Source organism: Zophobas morio, unplaced genomic scaffold (genome assembly GCF_036711695.1).
Source record: "Zophobas morio isolate AGI-343-1 ecotype UQ-CSIRO unplaced genomic scaffold, CSIRO_AGI_Zmor_V1 ptg000066l, whole genome shotgun sequence".
NCBI lineage: Eukaryota > Metazoa > Arthropoda > Insecta > Coleoptera > Tenebrionidae > Zophobas > Zophobas morio.
This window is the reverse complement of record NW_026972171.1, coordinates 1-14226: the sequence shown is the minus strand read 5'-3', so window position 1 is coordinate 14226 and position 14226 is coordinate 1. Positions and strand designations below refer to the sequence as shown.

At 35.6% G+C, this 14226-nt stretch overlaps 4 protein-coding genes and 1 long non-coding RNA gene across 9 annotated transcripts; 2 read left to right on the top strand and 3 right to left on the bottom strand.

Moving 5' to 3' along the window:
* Nucleotides 1-567: 567 nt before the first annotated feature.
* Nucleotides 568-3273, bottom strand: LOC135143598 (uncharacterized). The gene is made up of 14 exons (XM_064075486.1): nucleotides 3220-3273; nucleotides 3082-3166; nucleotides 2932-3026; nucleotides 2787-2856; nucleotides 2658-2725; nucleotides 2532-2567; nucleotides 2369-2467; nucleotides 2075-2238; nucleotides 1917-2016; nucleotides 1586-1858; nucleotides 1372-1525; nucleotides 1035-1140; nucleotides 706-811; nucleotides 568-642 (listed from the first exon to the last, which is right to left on the bottom strand). The coding sequence occupies exons 7-14, from the start codon at nucleotides 2462-2464 to the stop codon at nucleotides 568-570; spliced, it is 1074 nt and encodes a 357-aa protein (XP_063931556.1). The 5' UTR covers nucleotides 2465-2467; nucleotides 2532-2567; nucleotides 2658-2725; nucleotides 2787-2856; nucleotides 2932-3026; nucleotides 3082-3166; nucleotides 3220-3273.
* A 1342-nt stretch (nucleotides 3274-4615) lies between these two features.
* On the top strand, nucleotides 4616-7161 carry LOC135143601 (uncharacterized). Its single transcript, XM_064075490.1, has 14 exons — nucleotides 4616-4751; nucleotides 4871-4921; nucleotides 5010-5228; nucleotides 5277-5363; nucleotides 5416-5519; nucleotides 5577-5685; nucleotides 5746-5814; nucleotides 5873-6013; nucleotides 6072-6241; nucleotides 6298-6445; nucleotides 6505-6623; nucleotides 6676-6794; nucleotides 6865-7012; nucleotides 7075-7161. The coding sequence occupies exons 1-14, from the start codon at nucleotides 4616-4618 to the stop codon at nucleotides 7153-7155; spliced, it is 1701 nt and encodes a 566-aa protein (XP_063931560.1). The 3' UTR covers nucleotides 7156-7161.
* LOC135143602 (methyltransferase-like protein 22) lies at nucleotides 6995-9206 on the bottom strand. 4 transcript variants are annotated; one of them, XM_064075492.1, is made up of 12 exons: nucleotides 8858-9167; nucleotides 8743-8805; nucleotides 8615-8688; nucleotides 8502-8550; nucleotides 8260-8358; nucleotides 7904-7983; nucleotides 7773-7849; nucleotides 7650-7726; nucleotides 7499-7595; nucleotides 7295-7445; nucleotides 7188-7243; nucleotides 6995-7135 (listed from the first exon to the last, which is right to left on the bottom strand). In XM_064075492.1, the coding sequence occupies exons 1-11, from the start codon at nucleotides 8922-8924 to the stop codon at nucleotides 7211-7213; spliced, it is 867 nt and encodes a 288-aa protein (XP_063931562.1). In that variant the 5' UTR covers nucleotides 8925-9167; the 3' UTR covers nucleotides 6995-7135; nucleotides 7188-7210. The 4 variants fall into 4 exon arrangements, with proteins under 4 accessions (XP_063931562.1, XP_063931561.1, XP_063931564.1 ...); XM_064075491.1 differs by lacking the exon at nucleotides 6995-7135 and having other exon boundaries at nucleotides 7151-7243; nucleotides 8858-9079; nucleotides 9139-9206; XM_064075494.1 differs by lacking the exon at nucleotides 6995-7135 and having other exon boundaries at nucleotides 7151-7243; nucleotides 7904-7975; nucleotides 8297-8358.
* A 1609-nt stretch (nucleotides 9207-10815) lies between these two features.
* Nucleotides 10816-13054, top strand: LOC135143606 (tetratricopeptide repeat protein 14-like). 2 transcript variants are annotated; one of them, XM_064075500.1, is made up of 13 exons: nucleotides 10816-11102; nucleotides 11159-11347; nucleotides 11406-11499; nucleotides 11562-11638; nucleotides 11696-11736; nucleotides 11867-11992; nucleotides 12054-12125; nucleotides 12189-12262; nucleotides 12313-12358; nucleotides 12411-12497; nucleotides 12565-12724; nucleotides 12779-12856; nucleotides 12907-13054. In XM_064075500.1, the coding sequence occupies exons 1-13, from the start codon at nucleotides 10887-10889 to the stop codon at nucleotides 13018-13020; spliced, it is 1374 nt and encodes a 457-aa protein (XP_063931570.1). In that variant the 5' UTR covers nucleotides 10816-10886; the 3' UTR covers nucleotides 13021-13054. The 2 variants fall into 2 exon arrangements, with proteins under 2 accessions (XP_063931570.1, XP_063931569.1); XM_064075499.1 differs by having other exon boundaries at nucleotides 12189-12358; nucleotides 12573-12724.
* On the bottom strand, nucleotides 12992-14056 carry LOC135143607 (uncharacterized). The gene is made up of 5 exons (XR_010282848.1): nucleotides 13946-14056; nucleotides 13644-13773; nucleotides 13333-13586; nucleotides 13192-13263; nucleotides 12992-13141 (listed from the first exon to the last, which is right to left on the bottom strand). It is a non-coding gene; the product is annotated as an uncharacterized LOC135143607 (long non-coding RNA).
* Between the last annotated feature and the right edge of the window lie 170 nt (nucleotides 14057-14226).

Below are 14226 nucleotides of genomic sequence, written 5' to 3'. Positions count from 1 at the left end.
CCTAAAAAACCGCTTTACACAGGATGCTAATTTCAAATTAAATAAAACAAGTGCGTATGCAAAAAAAAAAAATAAAGCGTACAATTGTCCGATGCTGTACGATGACAGCCTAAAGACAAAGAATTTGTTATTAAGTTTTAAAAAACGATAATATCATAAATTAATGTAAAGGCGTATATGTAAAATCAATTGACAGTAAATTTTTTTTAAGTAATCAAGTACTAATTGTAATTTTTTCAGTTGCAAAGTTTATATTTATAATATTATACTAATGCTATTTTATTATTATAACATAAATTTTTATAAAAAAGATTTATATAAACTTTTTTTTCGTAGTTGTTATTATTTTTTAAATTTTTTTACTTTGCGTGACAATTATAATATTACTAACATTAATAATATATGCTATTTTATATAAAATTTAAGGATTTAAATTAAATAATCTCCATTTAAAATTATTGAATAAGGCGTTAAGAAACTTAGAATAAATGTCTAAAGTTCTAAAAAAAATCCAAAGAAAAGCTAAGATTGGTTAAATTTCGTATAAAATTGGGTCTACAAAAATCTTCAGAAACGAGTGCCTGTTATCATTTTTCCAAAGATATTGATTAGTTCTCTTCGATATTCAAACTTCGAGTTAAACTATAAAAAAAAAAAGGCGAGGAAATTAATTTTCTATAAAAATATTCGAGTTGATAAGCTCACTTTTTTAAGGCTGGTAACTGCCGAAACAATAAGATTAACCAGTTTAAAAAAACCTTCCCTACTCAAATTTTCTTTCCTCCTTCGGCAAAACGGAATTCCAACATCTCTAGTTTAAAAAAACAAAACTGAATGCTAATTTAAAAATAAGTTATTATTTAAAACAAATCTATAAATTAAAAAAGTAATAAAAAATTAAAGGTAAGTATGTAAATATAACAAACACTTCTTATAAAGTTTTACAAAAATTATAAAGGTTTAAAAAATAAAAAAGTTTTCTAGAAAAACACGGCCCACAAAGTTAATTATTCTAAGAAACAGAATTTGATGACCTTAAATATACAAATTCGCTACTTGTCACGGAGGTTTCAGAGGAAAAATTTCGATTTAATGTTTCAAGACGTTCCAAAAGTTCGGAAATATTGAGAGCAGTTAAATCTAATTATAACTATTATTATTACAATTAAAAAAGTAATTTCTTCATACTCCATACCTAAGACTTTTCAAATATAATTGAAATGAACTAACTGTTTTAAACCTTATTTTTCGTTTTTTAATAAAAATAAAGCTTACAATTATAAGGATTTAAACAGTGGAGTCGAAAAAATACTAAAAATTGAATGTAAACAAAAGCTAAAATATAGGGATTCGATAAGGGCTGGTCCAAACCCTCGTCAAGATGTTCGAGAGGCTCGGTGGTCGCCACAAGGAGTTCGCGGCCGTTTATTGTAAAATCCCCGTGCTCAAGGCTTTTTAGAATTCTATCGATGTGAATGTCGTTGCAAATATGAGGCGATCCCAGTTCAGTGACGTCCTCTTTCTGCTAAGAAATTTAAAAAAAGCAGCTGTGACAAATACAAAATAAAATAAAAAATAATAAAACTTTTTTTTCTTTATTAATTTCATCTTTAAGATGCGGATCACCACGGGGTCTCTCAGATTTATCAATTGGGGTTTCTTCGTGATTATTAAAAAGATTGGTTCTTATATTATCCTTTTTCTCTTCTTTAACGTTTCCTTTAAGCCCGTCAGAAAAAGAATCTTGAGGCAACGGCTCCAAAAAGATGATCTCTTTAAATCGACTGTCAGCAAAACCGACTGGCTCCCCAGCACGCGGCCACGCTAGTCTTCCCTTCCGCACGCTGGTAACAGAAGTCTAGAGATTAAACTTTTTTTAAATTTCTAAAAAAAGAAAAAGGATCAAATATTAAAACTTTTTCTCCCGAAGAAAATTTCGTGCAAAGAATGTGAGCTGGTTTTTCTTTCAGAATCTCCTTTCGACGGCCGGAATGTTCCGGAAGCTGATCGAAAAAACTAATAAACCGTAACTAAAGTTGTTCTGAATTAATCTCATTTCGATTTCGCACAGCACCTCGAAGCTTCGCTTTCTAATTTAGTATATAAGATCCAGAAGCTCTGCCTCCCCAATCTACGACACTCGGACTTGGCATGATTTATACTTAGATGGAGGGCATTCTTGATGCTTTCGATGCATTTAGAAAGAATGGAAAGCTCAAAAGTGTGTAACGCTTCAGCCTTAAGATATATGTAAACGTAGTTAGAAACAAGCCCTTACAAAAATTTAACTAAATTTTGTTAAGATCAGAATCAAAGGTAAAAACAGGCTAATTCCGTACTAGAACTTTTAATAAAACCAGTAAAATACGAGTAATTCCGAGCAATAAACGGAAATGGAAAGATCTTTGGAGGTGAGTTTCTCTTCAAGTATGTTTATTATTTTGTGATGAGAGCAGAACTTCATAATCTTTAAGATTTATATAATTTTCGATTAATATATACCACTCAAAGGAAAATATAATACTTCTTACTTGCTTAATAGCGTTGAAAGCAGAATATACAAAAATCTATTTTTGTTTAAAACAAGTGTTACTATTAATTCCGTGATAGTGGAAATATAAAAGAGAAATAATAGAAAGAACAGCAACAAGTCTAACTTTCTGTCTTGTAAGAAGAGGAATCAAGCAGTAGACCGTTGCTTGTAACAAAGGCTCAAACCGTCTCCCTTTAACAATTTATATTTTAATTTTAAAAAAAAAAAATATTATAAAGCTAAAAAAACAAACCTAAAATTAAGGCGACATGGGCCGTAGCTATACAGGACTCCCTACTAAGTTGAGAACGTAAATCTCTGACCTAACCAATTTAAACATAGTGGAAAATTTTAATAAACAAAAACTTGTTATATTATAAAGAAGTTAACGAGCACACCACAATAAGAAAATCGGCCCATATTTTGCTAAGAGCGGGTATAAGGTTGTTGTGCTGGGCGTATCCCTTAATAATACCTCTAAACCTGAGAAGAGCTAGACAAAAAAAGAGATAAAAGTGTTGTATAAATAAAATCTTTGACAGAAGAACCAAGTTTTCTTTGCTCCCATGCTAGGGCAGTATCTATAAATACGGTAGACAAGTCATTAAATTCTTCACTGAGACACTTATTTGTCTTATTAGAAAGTTTTGTAGACAATTAAAACCAACAAAGTTTAAAGGAAATACTAGTCTATTATCAACCAAAACAGGTTCTATAATGTCCAAGTTTTCAAGAAGAAAATCTTTTTCGGATTCTTGCTTTATTTTATCCATTGCAAGACAAACGTGAGAAAGAAGAGCAAAAACTAAATGTTTACCAGTACTAAACCGCTTACACCCTCAATTATCTTTTTTTATAACTAAAGCATTGAAGAGAGAAGGGCTAGAGCTTTGTTTCGGTCTTACCAAAGGGTTCGGAGTTAAGAAAAGTTTAGGTATTGCCTATATTAATATTATTTTTATATTTCCTATTCATATTCATATATGGCGTTAGTGTAGGGCTCTTGTCTGCTTAAACCGTTTTCCTTTACATTTTCTATGAGTGTAGAATAACTAGGCATGAAGCAGAATGAAGAGTAAAAATTGCAATAAGTGTATAATAGAAAGCAAATTCCGTGCTTACCCATGTTAATGAAAGTGTGTTAACTTCTATATTTAAGCGTTAATCTACTCATTGCTTAAACCCATAGGGATATAAGAGAATAATTAATAGACATGCTTCTCTATCAAAAATTTACATAAAAGCTCAATTTTTTTTTTTTAAATTAAATAAAGCGTTTAATCATTGTGAGATTAAATTTCAATTTTTAAATGCGGAAAAAAAACCTCGGGGAAAGGAGAGGGGGCGGTTAGTTTACACTCTCAGAGAATGCATTTAGCTAGTTGCGGTCCCTAAATTATTATTCATAAATGCCTTTTATAAATTAGGAAAAGGATTGTAAGGCGGATAAAAAAAAGTAAAAGTTTAAAAAGTTTAATTATTAACATAATATTTATTATTTAACCCCCAATTAATCTTGGCTCTTGCATGTCATGTTTATTACGCATTCCCTCTCGCAAGCTACTTTTATTGGTTGATAAGCATTAAACAAAAGTTTTTGTTAGCAATGTAGATACTATATTGAGCATTGTTTATTAAAAATAAATTTTAATTGTGTTACACCACCGTTTTCTAAAGGCAATGAATCTATAATCTTTGGAGGACTATTTCGTAGTAAAAAGGTAGAAGACAATTCCCGTGAACAACGGGATACTTTCACATAATAAAATTATTTAAGTCAAAACTTGCAGCGCTATAAAAATAATGCTCTTCGTTTTTTTTTTTTTTTTTTTTTTTTCAGATTTAATTTTAAAATAGATCCTACGGAATATAAGAAAGTAGGTGACTAATACTCCTGTTACTTGATTAGAACTTTTTATAAAAAAAAAATTAATTGCAAAGGAAGTTAAAAAAGTAGGTTTCTAATACCCCTGTTACACGGTGAGAAACTTTTTCTTAAAAAAAAACCAATTGCAAACTATTGGTCCACAAAAGGTATATATGTGAAATGCTCACTAATTTGCTCGGTAGTTTTTTCCAGTCATGTGTGGTGTACTGGCCGTCTTGAATGCCTGCGGGAAGCGGGCAGACTTACGCGCTCTCGCCTTGCGGCAGGCTGAGCTTTTGAAACATAGAGGACCTGATAGTTATGGCGTGAATATTCAGAAAACTATAAAAGGTATGCAATAATTTTTAACTATAGACAAAGCTATTGCTAAACTTAGAACGTCTTAAGTCAACTTGCTTTTTAGCCTTCATTTTTTTTATTGATAGAAAACTTATACTTTTTACCTTTAGGCTATAATTGCTTGGTGCACAAGCGTTTGGCTATTATTGACTTGGAAACAGGCAAATTTATATTTTTATAGACGTTAAATTATGAAAAAGGCACTATTTTTATAATAAATTTATAAAATATAAATTCAAAATACACCAGGGGATCAACCCTTGTTTAGTACTGACAAGTCTTTATGTCTTTGCGCGAACGGAGAAATTTATAACTATAAAAAACTCTCCTCTCTTTATCTTAGTACTGTAAACTTTGCAACTTCTTCGGACTGTGAAGTTATCGTTCACCTGTACGAAAAGTTTGGCAATGACTTTGTGAAATATTTAGACGGCATGTTTAGTTTTGTGATTTCTGATTCGAGAACAGGTAAATGTTTTAACTTTTTTGGTTCTTTTCTCTTCTGACAAGAATTAGGTGAATATTACGCAGCGAGAGATCCCATCGGCATCACTTCTTTCTACTACGGCTATGATAAAGAAGGGAAAATGTGGTTTGCTTCCGGTATAAGCCACTTTATCGTGTTACTTTTTTATAACTAGTTTTTTTTTTATAGAATTAAAGGCTCTACAGGACGTTTGCGTTAAGATTAGTGAGTTTCCTCCTGGCTGCTACTACAGTAGCGTGAAGGGCGTTTTTGTTCCTTATTTTAAGCCTCTTGTAAATTTTTTAAAATGCTTTCTCCGAGCTATTTTTATGATGTTTGACTTTACTTAGTGGCACTCAGAGAATTTCTTACCGGAGCCTCAAGAACTCCATCTGGAGGTAATACGCGAAGCCTTAACTGCCGCAGTTAAAAAGCGGTTGATGACTAGCGTACCTTTCGGTGTGCTTCTCTGGGTTTGCACTGTATTCTTTTTCCTAAGATCGTTCGTTTGTGTGCCAGGCGTGTTACTTTCGGGGGGTCTTGACTCCTCACTCATCGCTTCTATTGTCTCTCGTTTTTTTAAAAACGGTTGGATTTTTTTTAAAAAAAAAAAAGAAATTTACGAACTAATTTATTGTACGCGCAGATACCGCTAAACTCCACACCTTTTCTGTGGGTTTTCCTAACTCGCCTGACGTCAAGGCTGCGAAGGTGGTGGCCGACTTTTTAGGCACCAGCCACCACTCGTTTCAGTTTTCCCTGCAGGAGGGATTGGAGGCAGTGCCAGGTTGGTACACACTTATTACCGAGACTGACGCACTTTTCAAATTTATTTTTTAACAAAGCTGTGATTTACCATTTGGAGTCGTATGACGTGACTACCGTGCGGGCGTCCGTCCCGATGTTTTTGATGTCCCAGCGCATTAAGACATCGGGTTTTAAGATGGTTCTTTCTGGTGAGGGCTCTGACGAAATCTTCGCTGGGTATCTTTACTTCCACAAGGCGCCCAGCAAGGTTTCCTGACTTTTTTAATTTCTTTAAAGTTTATTTGCTTTAACTTAGTTGTACAGGAGGAGCTTCACAAGGAAACAGTCAGAAAAGTTAAGGCGTTGCATGCGTATGATTGTCTGCGGGCTAATAAGGCCACTCTCGCTTGGGGCCTAGAAGCACGTGTCCCCTTTTTGGATACACAATTTCTTGAAGTCTGCATGAGCTTGGGTGAGCCTTCCAGAGACTTGTGATGTTTTTTTTGATAATATTATAACTCCTGCTTATAGATCCCGCACACAAGATGGTCAATCCTCAAGAAGTAGATTCCGAGGGGAGGAAAAAGATTGAGAAATACATTCTCAGGAAAGCGTTTGATTGTCCAGAACAACCCTACCTTCCTGAAGAAGTTCCCTTTTTTTATATATACAAAAATCTATACCCCAGCTAATTAAGCGCAGATCCTCTGGCGACAGAAAGAGCAGTTTAGCGATGGCGTGGGCTACGGTTGGATCGATTTATTGAAAGAGTTTGCGGAAAAGGCCATCACCGACAGGATGCTTGCCGACGCAAAGTTGAGGTAACCCCTCCCCCCACCCTGGCCTTGGCCTCTTCGCGCTCTGGCTGGCGCATTGACGCTTCTTTATGAGGTTTCCCTTCAACACGCCGCTGACGAAGGAGGCCTACTACTACCGCAGCGAGTTTGAGCGCCACTTTCCCGAGCCCCAGACGGCCGAGCTTGTACCTGGAGGCCCGACGGTTGCTTGCTCGACTTCCGCCGCAGTGGAATGGGACGCGGTAATTTATATCCTATCGCTCACCGCTACGCGTGGTTAACCGGCTGCTACACGTGGTAAAAGGCCTGGATAGCGAATCTTGATCCCTCGGGCAGAGCTGTGTTGGGGGTCCATGGCGCGAAGTCTAAGGTTCCTCGAGTTTGATGCACCCATTAGTTTTTAATAATAAAGATCACCAGTTGTACTTTCCCGCTCTTGTTTATGCAAGCTTTTTAGTAATCTTCCACACTTCCTATGGTGTATTGTGGGTAGACTTGGAGTGGGCCATGCGGGTTGTGTATACCTGATAGACACTTCTTTCGTAATTTTGAACGAATTGCGGTATACTGCTGGTGTTAATCGGCTCAAAATGCAATTCAAATTCTAATAGCAGTGTAAAAAAGTAGTCGTAGCACGGGCTCCCCACTGATAAAGTTTCCTTGACAAAGTTGATCCTTGTAGCGGAAAAAATTGGTTTCAACGAGTCTGCAAATTTCGGTGGGCTTACCTTTTTTCCAAAGACACGTAAAGAGTTTTTTCCGTGCCTTCAAGAAAGTTATTAGCTTGTTTAACGAAGTGGCGGGTGAGCTCGTTGTCGTAAATCACTAGCAAAAAGTTTTTTTTGGTAACAAAGTAAAAATTCAGCCAAAAAGAGGTACCATCGCCCGCCACTAGAACATCAAAGTTCTGGTAAAAATTCGCCATCTCCTCTCTTTTCCAAGAAAACTTTGACTTTCTGCTGGAATAAAAGCGTCGATAAGGAAAGGCCATAAATAACGTACTTCATTTGGTTTATGAATTTTTTGTCGGTGATATCTTCAGCCCAATCCATTCTTCTAACCTCGACTGCTGGTGCCTCCTTTATTGGTGAGTAGAATATTATACGAATTTAGTAGTTTTTTAGTCTACTTACAATTAAGCCAGAATATCCACACCAATAACTGTTTTTGATAATGTTCCTGAGACAGTTTTCGAGAACTTTTACCTTTAAGTCTTAATTATAGAAAGCTTTCAAATAAGGTACAAACTAGATTTTTGATTGGAAACTATAAACAATCCAATCTTCCTTCATATTCAACTCGAGCAAAAAAAAACTGGTTTCTATAAAAATCCAATAACCTGTACAGTTTGCGTTTGGTATATAGTCTAAAGATAAATATAATAACTAAACTTGCACTTTTTAATTTTACTGAATAATTATCGGTTTGAGTTAAGTATATATTGGTCAATCCGCAACAATCACTGTACACAAGGCGTATAAGTTCTAACCCGTACAGTAAACTTTTTTAGCAAACGCTGACAGTACAATGGAAACAAGGCCGGTCCCTGCTCCGAGTTCTAAGACACTTTTCCCATAAAAAATTTCTGCTAACAAAAAAATTAATAAAGTAATAATATAAAGTAAAATATTAGTATAAAAAAAAAAAAATAACTAAATTTTTAATCTAATTTGTTTTTCTTGGACTGTTTGTTTACGTATCGCTTAAAGCTTAACAAGTGGTGCAGCCTACCGGGTTTGTGTAGAATTAGATCACACATCACCAAGCTCCCTGCCCATATCTAGCAATTTAATATTTTTATTTTTTATTTAAAATTTTATTAAAATAATTATCAAATACATTACCTGAAGCCCGACCTTCTGAAGGCTCGTTTTCTTACAGTTACAGAGAGTTATTATGCTAGGAAAGCGCCAAACCCCTTGTTAATTTCTTTTTACGAAAGCTAAGTAAATACATGTCATTAAAAAGATACTAGTATTTGACAACTGAGTATCGAGGGAGCTTCGACAAAGTTTAAGTGTACTGTAAAAATATTCTATTTAAAGTTAAAACAAGTTATAGTTTCACAAAATATCTTTAAAAAGTACTTTCTCTATGATTTACGGGATCTTTGTTATTATTATTATTTTTTTTTCTGGATCGCAATATACCCATAACCTTTAACTTTACTGAGCACAAATAATCCAGTTAAACTTGTAATAGTAGATCCTCAACCTTTTTTAAGGCTCCAAGCCCATTTAGTAAAAGCTCGGTTTAACTGTATTGTTTATATTAATGAGGGTTGAGTCATTAAGAAAACATTTGGGTCTCTAGGTTTGTTTTTTTCATTAATATATAACTTTTTCGGGACTTTTATCGAGTTAAAAACTTAAAATGGTCGAACTCTCAAGCGGAAGTAATCGCAGCCCAAGTACATTCCAGTCATGAATCGATAATTTCTTCAAATTTTCTCTAAGTGGGCTCCGGTAACGTTCCCCATCCCATGGCTCGTATATAAGCTCGCTCCCTATATACTACATTCCTAGTTGTCTTTTTTTCAAAATTGCTCTAAGCTTTTTTTAAGTTTAATTTTTTGTTTCTTCAATATTATCTATATATTAGCTCTAAAAGAATTAAATTGGGGGCGCTTACTATCTTCAAAGAATCTTACGGTCATGAGGTCGTAATACTAATGACCAAGAAATTAAACAATATCGCAGTTAGAATAGTATTTATGCACTTATATAGCTCGGTTAGGGTTATTGCACATCTCTTTTTCGTTTTTTAAAGGCGTTTTTGCAATTAATAGTGCAGCACGCATATTTTGGGTTAGTGACCAATTTTTAGTATATTAAGCAACTTCTTTATAAATAACTGTTACTATTTTTACTATATATTGAAAGTACATGTAGGAGCTTCTATAAGCGTAGTTATGAAAAATAAATTTTATTGCTCTTAAGTATTATGAGTTAAAAAAACTTTAGGTTTCAACGGTCATGGTAGACTATCGAGGAAGTGTTTTATTAAAAAAGATATCCAAATATAATATGATGACTTATATTTTACCATAGTTTGCTAGAGTTATCAGGGTTGACATGAATTAAATTTTTTAACTAAGTGGTTGTTAAAATTACATTAATGTGCAAGGAAAGATTTGTGGTGCTCAATAGGTATTCTTACCACGCCAAAAGGTTGACATTTACCTAAAGAGGGCAGAAAATTGTTACTATGATATCGAGTTCTCTTTGCCCGCCCCTCTGATACGTAGTCTCACTGTCTTCCTCCGGTCAAAAAGGGTAATGGTAAGGGATCGGCTTGCATGGTACAGAAAGACGCTCGCCTTGTTCCGCTTTCAGTAACCTGTGTGTCTTCACGCAGGGAATTTTGCCACCAGTTACCTGCCTGCCTAGTTAACTTACCTAATACCGAAAATAGTGTGCCATAAAGACTTCATAAATTGCGCTAGGGTAGTTAATTTAGTGCCCTAATGAGCAAATAATTAGGCGTTAATTTTCGTAGATTGGCAGCGTCAGCTCGTCAGGCAAGAAACGCAATCTCTCCACGGGTTGCCCCGGTCAATGTGAATAATGCGTTATAAGGGTATACGGTTCGATGGTCGGGACGGCACTCAATCCAACATGGCGCCTCCCTAAGGTGCTCTCTAAAGGTACGGACGTCGTAAACAGGTCTCGAAGAATAATTTTAGTTCGCAAAGGTTATCCTCGGCGTAGATAGGCAAGTAGTTCAATTATACATTAAACATATCAATATTCGTCGAAAGGCGACTATCCTTTGAGACGGCATTACTTACCTCATGCACTAGGGATACTCGTTCCTATGACATTTATTCCAAATAAAGTTTAATAATATTGTTAAATCTCCATTTCATTCTGTTAAATTTAGATGCACAGACTTCCAAAGGGTAACTTAGTTGTATAACGTTGCAAAACCACCATACTTCACAGAGGTTTATGTCATGTGTCTTTATGTAAAGTTTTTAACTTTAACCCTCGACTAAGTAAATTTTGTAGTTTTACTTATTAACGACGTGAGCGTGTAGAGCAATAGTTTTGGTTTAGTAGGTCTATTTTAGCTAATTATTTTTAAAAGTTAGTAATAACACATGCACGCCTAATAATGCAACAAGGATCTGTAGGTGATCTATCATTAGGAGAAAGATTATCTAATTTTCGTTCAAGATACAAGAGTTTTTTGCCTTCGTGTCAAAATTTTAAAAACACCGATCCTGATCTTGAGCACATTGACTTTTGGGGAAAACCTTGGGACTGGCTTCCTTCTCTTGACGTTTTTTTAAAGTTTAGCTCGAAGGAAAGAATACCTCGTATATTTAATGTAATTCTATAACATTTACAACCAGAGTTTTTTTTTATTTTCTTTCTTTTCTTCAGCGTCTTCACATAGGCCAGTTAGTTGAAGGCTTTATTGAGGATAATTTGTGGGACGTTACTTTATCAGCTTTAATTTTTGAAATTTTTCCGATTTGTGCTTGCGGAATTTCGAATTGTAGTGAAAAAACTGGTTTTTCAAGTTCTAGACGCCCTTGCCGTGTTAACGACTTAGAAGGCCTCAATATAAAAGTAACAAGCAATATATACCTGTGCGACTTAATAGTCTTCTTTTTAAATTTTAAAGCAGATATTCATTTGTAATGATTTATCAGAAGTTCGGGCAAACTTTAGCGTACACAAAAAATTTTTAGAACAAAGTGAGCCAGGAGATCTTTTTAGGGGTTCTTTCACTAACGTTAGCCACTTTCGCCTAATAAGTTACTTCCTTCGAATATTAATCGAGGCTCCATTATTTATTACGAATTGGAAAGATTGGAAATTTGGGTCACTAATTTCGATTCTCGAAGCGTTCTTCCTTTGGTAATAGAACTTTAAGGAGGTTGTAACGCTGATAACTCTTTTATCTTTCTCATGGAGGGTTTTTTTACTCACTGTTTGGATTACAACGTTTGTTACAGGTACCTCAGCTTGCACTCTTTCTCTACTATTAAAACGCGTTTCTATATAAAAGTTATATTTATTAAAATTTTTCATATCTTTACTGTATTGTTACGATGCTCGCTTACAAGAAATACCTTATTTGAATAGGGATTTTGAGCGATACCAGGAAACCTTAACACGTTCACATGATTACCACAACTCTTTGTATTGCAGCGAACTTTTGTCAACGCTACAAGTCTGCAGAGAAAAGGACACCTTCCTGCTAGAGTCAAAGTCCATTTTAATTTATTTACACCCAGACGTCTTTTTTTTAAGGTTAAACTATCTTTACAAGGAAAGAATACCTAAAAGAAGACTCCTTTGAGGAACTGCGGAAACGTCAAAACATGGATTACGCCAATGAGTGGTACATTTACCCTTTTTGATCTTCAACTTTGCGAGGTACTCATATCAAGGCATTCTTTGCAAGCGTAAAAAGTGGCGTTGAGAGATTTAAGAGCGATGACGCGAAAGCTGCCTTGGGCTACTATTTAAAGGCTCTTGGTAGCATAAATTTCATAGCCTTTAACTTTCCTTGCTGTTATCTTTTAAAGAAATTGAGCCAGAGCACGCTGATGCCCTTGTGGCTCGTGGGGCCTTGTACGCTTTCTTTGTTATTAATATTAATAGTCTTCCGCTCACTTGCATGCAGACACGCCAGCCAGTTTGACTTTAAAGCTGCCGAGAAGGACTTTAAAGCTGCTCTGCATCTTGACGAGTCTCACACTAACGCAAAAAGGTTCTTTTATAGTCAACTTTTCACTATTTTTTTGGCGTTCGACCCAACTTTTTTTTTTCTGACAAAGATATTTAGCTCGCGTTTATGAGGTGCAGGCCAGCCGACAAGAAGATAGGGGCGACTTGAGGGCAGCCGTGGACCTTCTGCTGAAATCTCGAGCGCTGTGCCCCCAGAATGCATCGACATCCCAGAAACTGGAGAGACTGGAAGGGATACTGTTGGAGAAAGTTTTACTGCCGGCAGCGTGTTTTCCTCTGATCTGTGACGCATTCAACGTGTAGGTGCGAAAAAGAGGACAAGAGCACGCATCGTCGCTGAAAGAAAAGTTGCTGCGGCTTGTAAACGACCCAGGCAGTATTGTAAGTTTATTATAAGGCTCTGCGTCTGGTTTACTGGGAGCTCCAAGCAGCACAAGTCCGTATTACACCGCAAAGCAAAAAGGAGAAAGAAATCAAAAAAGAAGTTTTATGAAAAAAGAAAAAAGCGACGTCAAAGCTCAAGTAGCAGTCCCTTTTCGACCTGACAATTCCACATAGTACTTAAATAAAACACGGTTATTAGGGCAACCAAAAGTATTATTAGCCTTTTTTAGGCGAATTTTAGGAGTATTCAATCCCTTTTTAAAACATCTTGAGACTTATTTGCTAGATTATCGAATTAAAAAGACTAAAAGCGAAAGATTGCCTTAAATTACCTTTTCGCAGTAAGGACACGTTCCAAAAAACATATGAAATCGCCGTTGCGTCGTTGAAGAAGTCTTTAACCACTAAATTAAATAGGGGACCGATCAACACGGGCTCATACAATGGTTTAGTTGCAGTATTAGCCGGACGACCTCCAAGAGACATTGTGGGTGAAATGCTTGGCGACATCCCGCGTACTCACAAATCTGCCAGTCACCGCATTATTCCAAGGTGCTGACTAGCACGTTATGCTTTTCTCACTTTGTCGGGGACGGCATTCTCCAGGTAGAATGAGTAGCAAATTCCGCAGTCCTTGCTAAGATTTACTTCCTTTTCGCAAGATTTTAAAGGTAACTCCTCCTGCAATACTTGCTGAAGGTTATTGTATAGACTTTCCTCGCCACGCCTGCACGTGGGCGAGAGTTAAGCCGGCTAACACTACTATCGGTGTGCGTAGGTCGACCAAGCGTAGGCATTTTCAAAAAACTTTTGCCGTAACTGCACGACTTCTGCTTCGGGGCCGGAAAAGTGCACAACGGGAATGTTTCTGGGGAGCTTGGGGTCAATTTCCACGTGAAGAAAGCGTTGCTTTTCTTTTTTTATAAAAAAAATTCTTTTAGTGCGGTATAAGTTAAGACTTAAGTTTTTTTTAATAAAAATTTATTATCGAAGAAAATATTATATGTCCAATAGTTATATTTTGGGGTTATATAGGTTTAAAAATAACACAGGCCTGCTCTATCTATGGAAAATTAATAGACTTACTTAAAGCAATCCGGCGGTGTCGGTCAGCAAAAGTCGGCTTTATTGGCTCGACGACCTTTATATAAATTTTAAAAAGAAAAAAAAGGAAATTAACATGTAAGTGCCCAAGTCTGACTATCCAGCACTTGTAAAGAATCCCAAAAATCTTGGTAAGAGGCAATTGCCTACGTAAAAAAAGGTTATTACTTTAAAAAAAAGATGTTAAAAAGCTGTACTTCTTTAAAGAGCTTAAAAATTTTAAGTAACGAAACTACTTTGCTAGCTTGAAAAAGAAAAGGTGT

Coding starts and splice junctions, on each gene's coding strand:
- LOC135143598 (XM_064075486.1), bottom strand. CDS start 2,464: ATGAAGTTCTGCTCTCATCACAAAATAATAAACATACTTGAAGAGAAA. Junction 1,141..1,371: donor TCTCGAACATCTTGACGAGG/GTTTGGACCAGC, acceptor AGTTATAATTAG/ATTTAACTGCTCTCAATATT. Junction 812..1,034: donor AGCGAATTTGTATATTTAAG/GTCATCAAATTC, acceptor TTTTTAAACTAG/AGATGTTGGAATTCCGTTTT.
- LOC135143601 (XM_064075490.1), top strand. CDS start 4,616: ATGTGTGGTGTACTGGCCGTCTTGAATGCCTGCGGGAAGCGGGCAGAC. Junction 5,815..5,872: donor CTCTCGTTTTTTTAAAAACG/GTTGGATTTTTT, acceptor TTGTACGCGCAG/ATACCGCTAAACTCCACACC. Junction 6,242..6,297: donor TCCACAAGGCGCCCAGCAAG/GTTTCCTGACTT, acceptor TTAGTTGTACAG/GAGGAGCTTCACAAGGAAAC.
- LOC135143602 (XM_064075491.1), bottom strand. CDS start 8,924: ATGGGTATATTGCGATCCAGAAAAAAAAATAATAATAATAACAAAGAT. Junction 7,984..8,259: donor TAAAAAAGTTTACTGTACGG/GTTAGAACTTAT, acceptor TCTATAATTAAG/ACTTAAAGGTAAAAGTTCTC. Junction 7,446..7,498: donor TACGTGTCTTTGGAAAAAAG/GTAAGCCCACCG, acceptor TTCCGCTACAAG/GATCAACTTTGTCAAGGAAA.
- LOC135143606 (XM_064075499.1), top strand. CDS start 10,887: ATGCAACAAGGATCTGTAGGTGATCTATCATTAGGAGAAAGATTATCT. Junction 12,725..12,778: donor AAGGGATACTGTTGGAGAAA/GTTTTACTGCCG, acceptor TTCAACGTGTAG/GTGCGAAAAAGAGGACAAGA. Junction 12,857..12,906: donor TAAACGACCCAGGCAGTATT/GTAAGTTTATTA, acceptor AGCTCCAAGCAG/CACAAGTCCGTATTACACCG.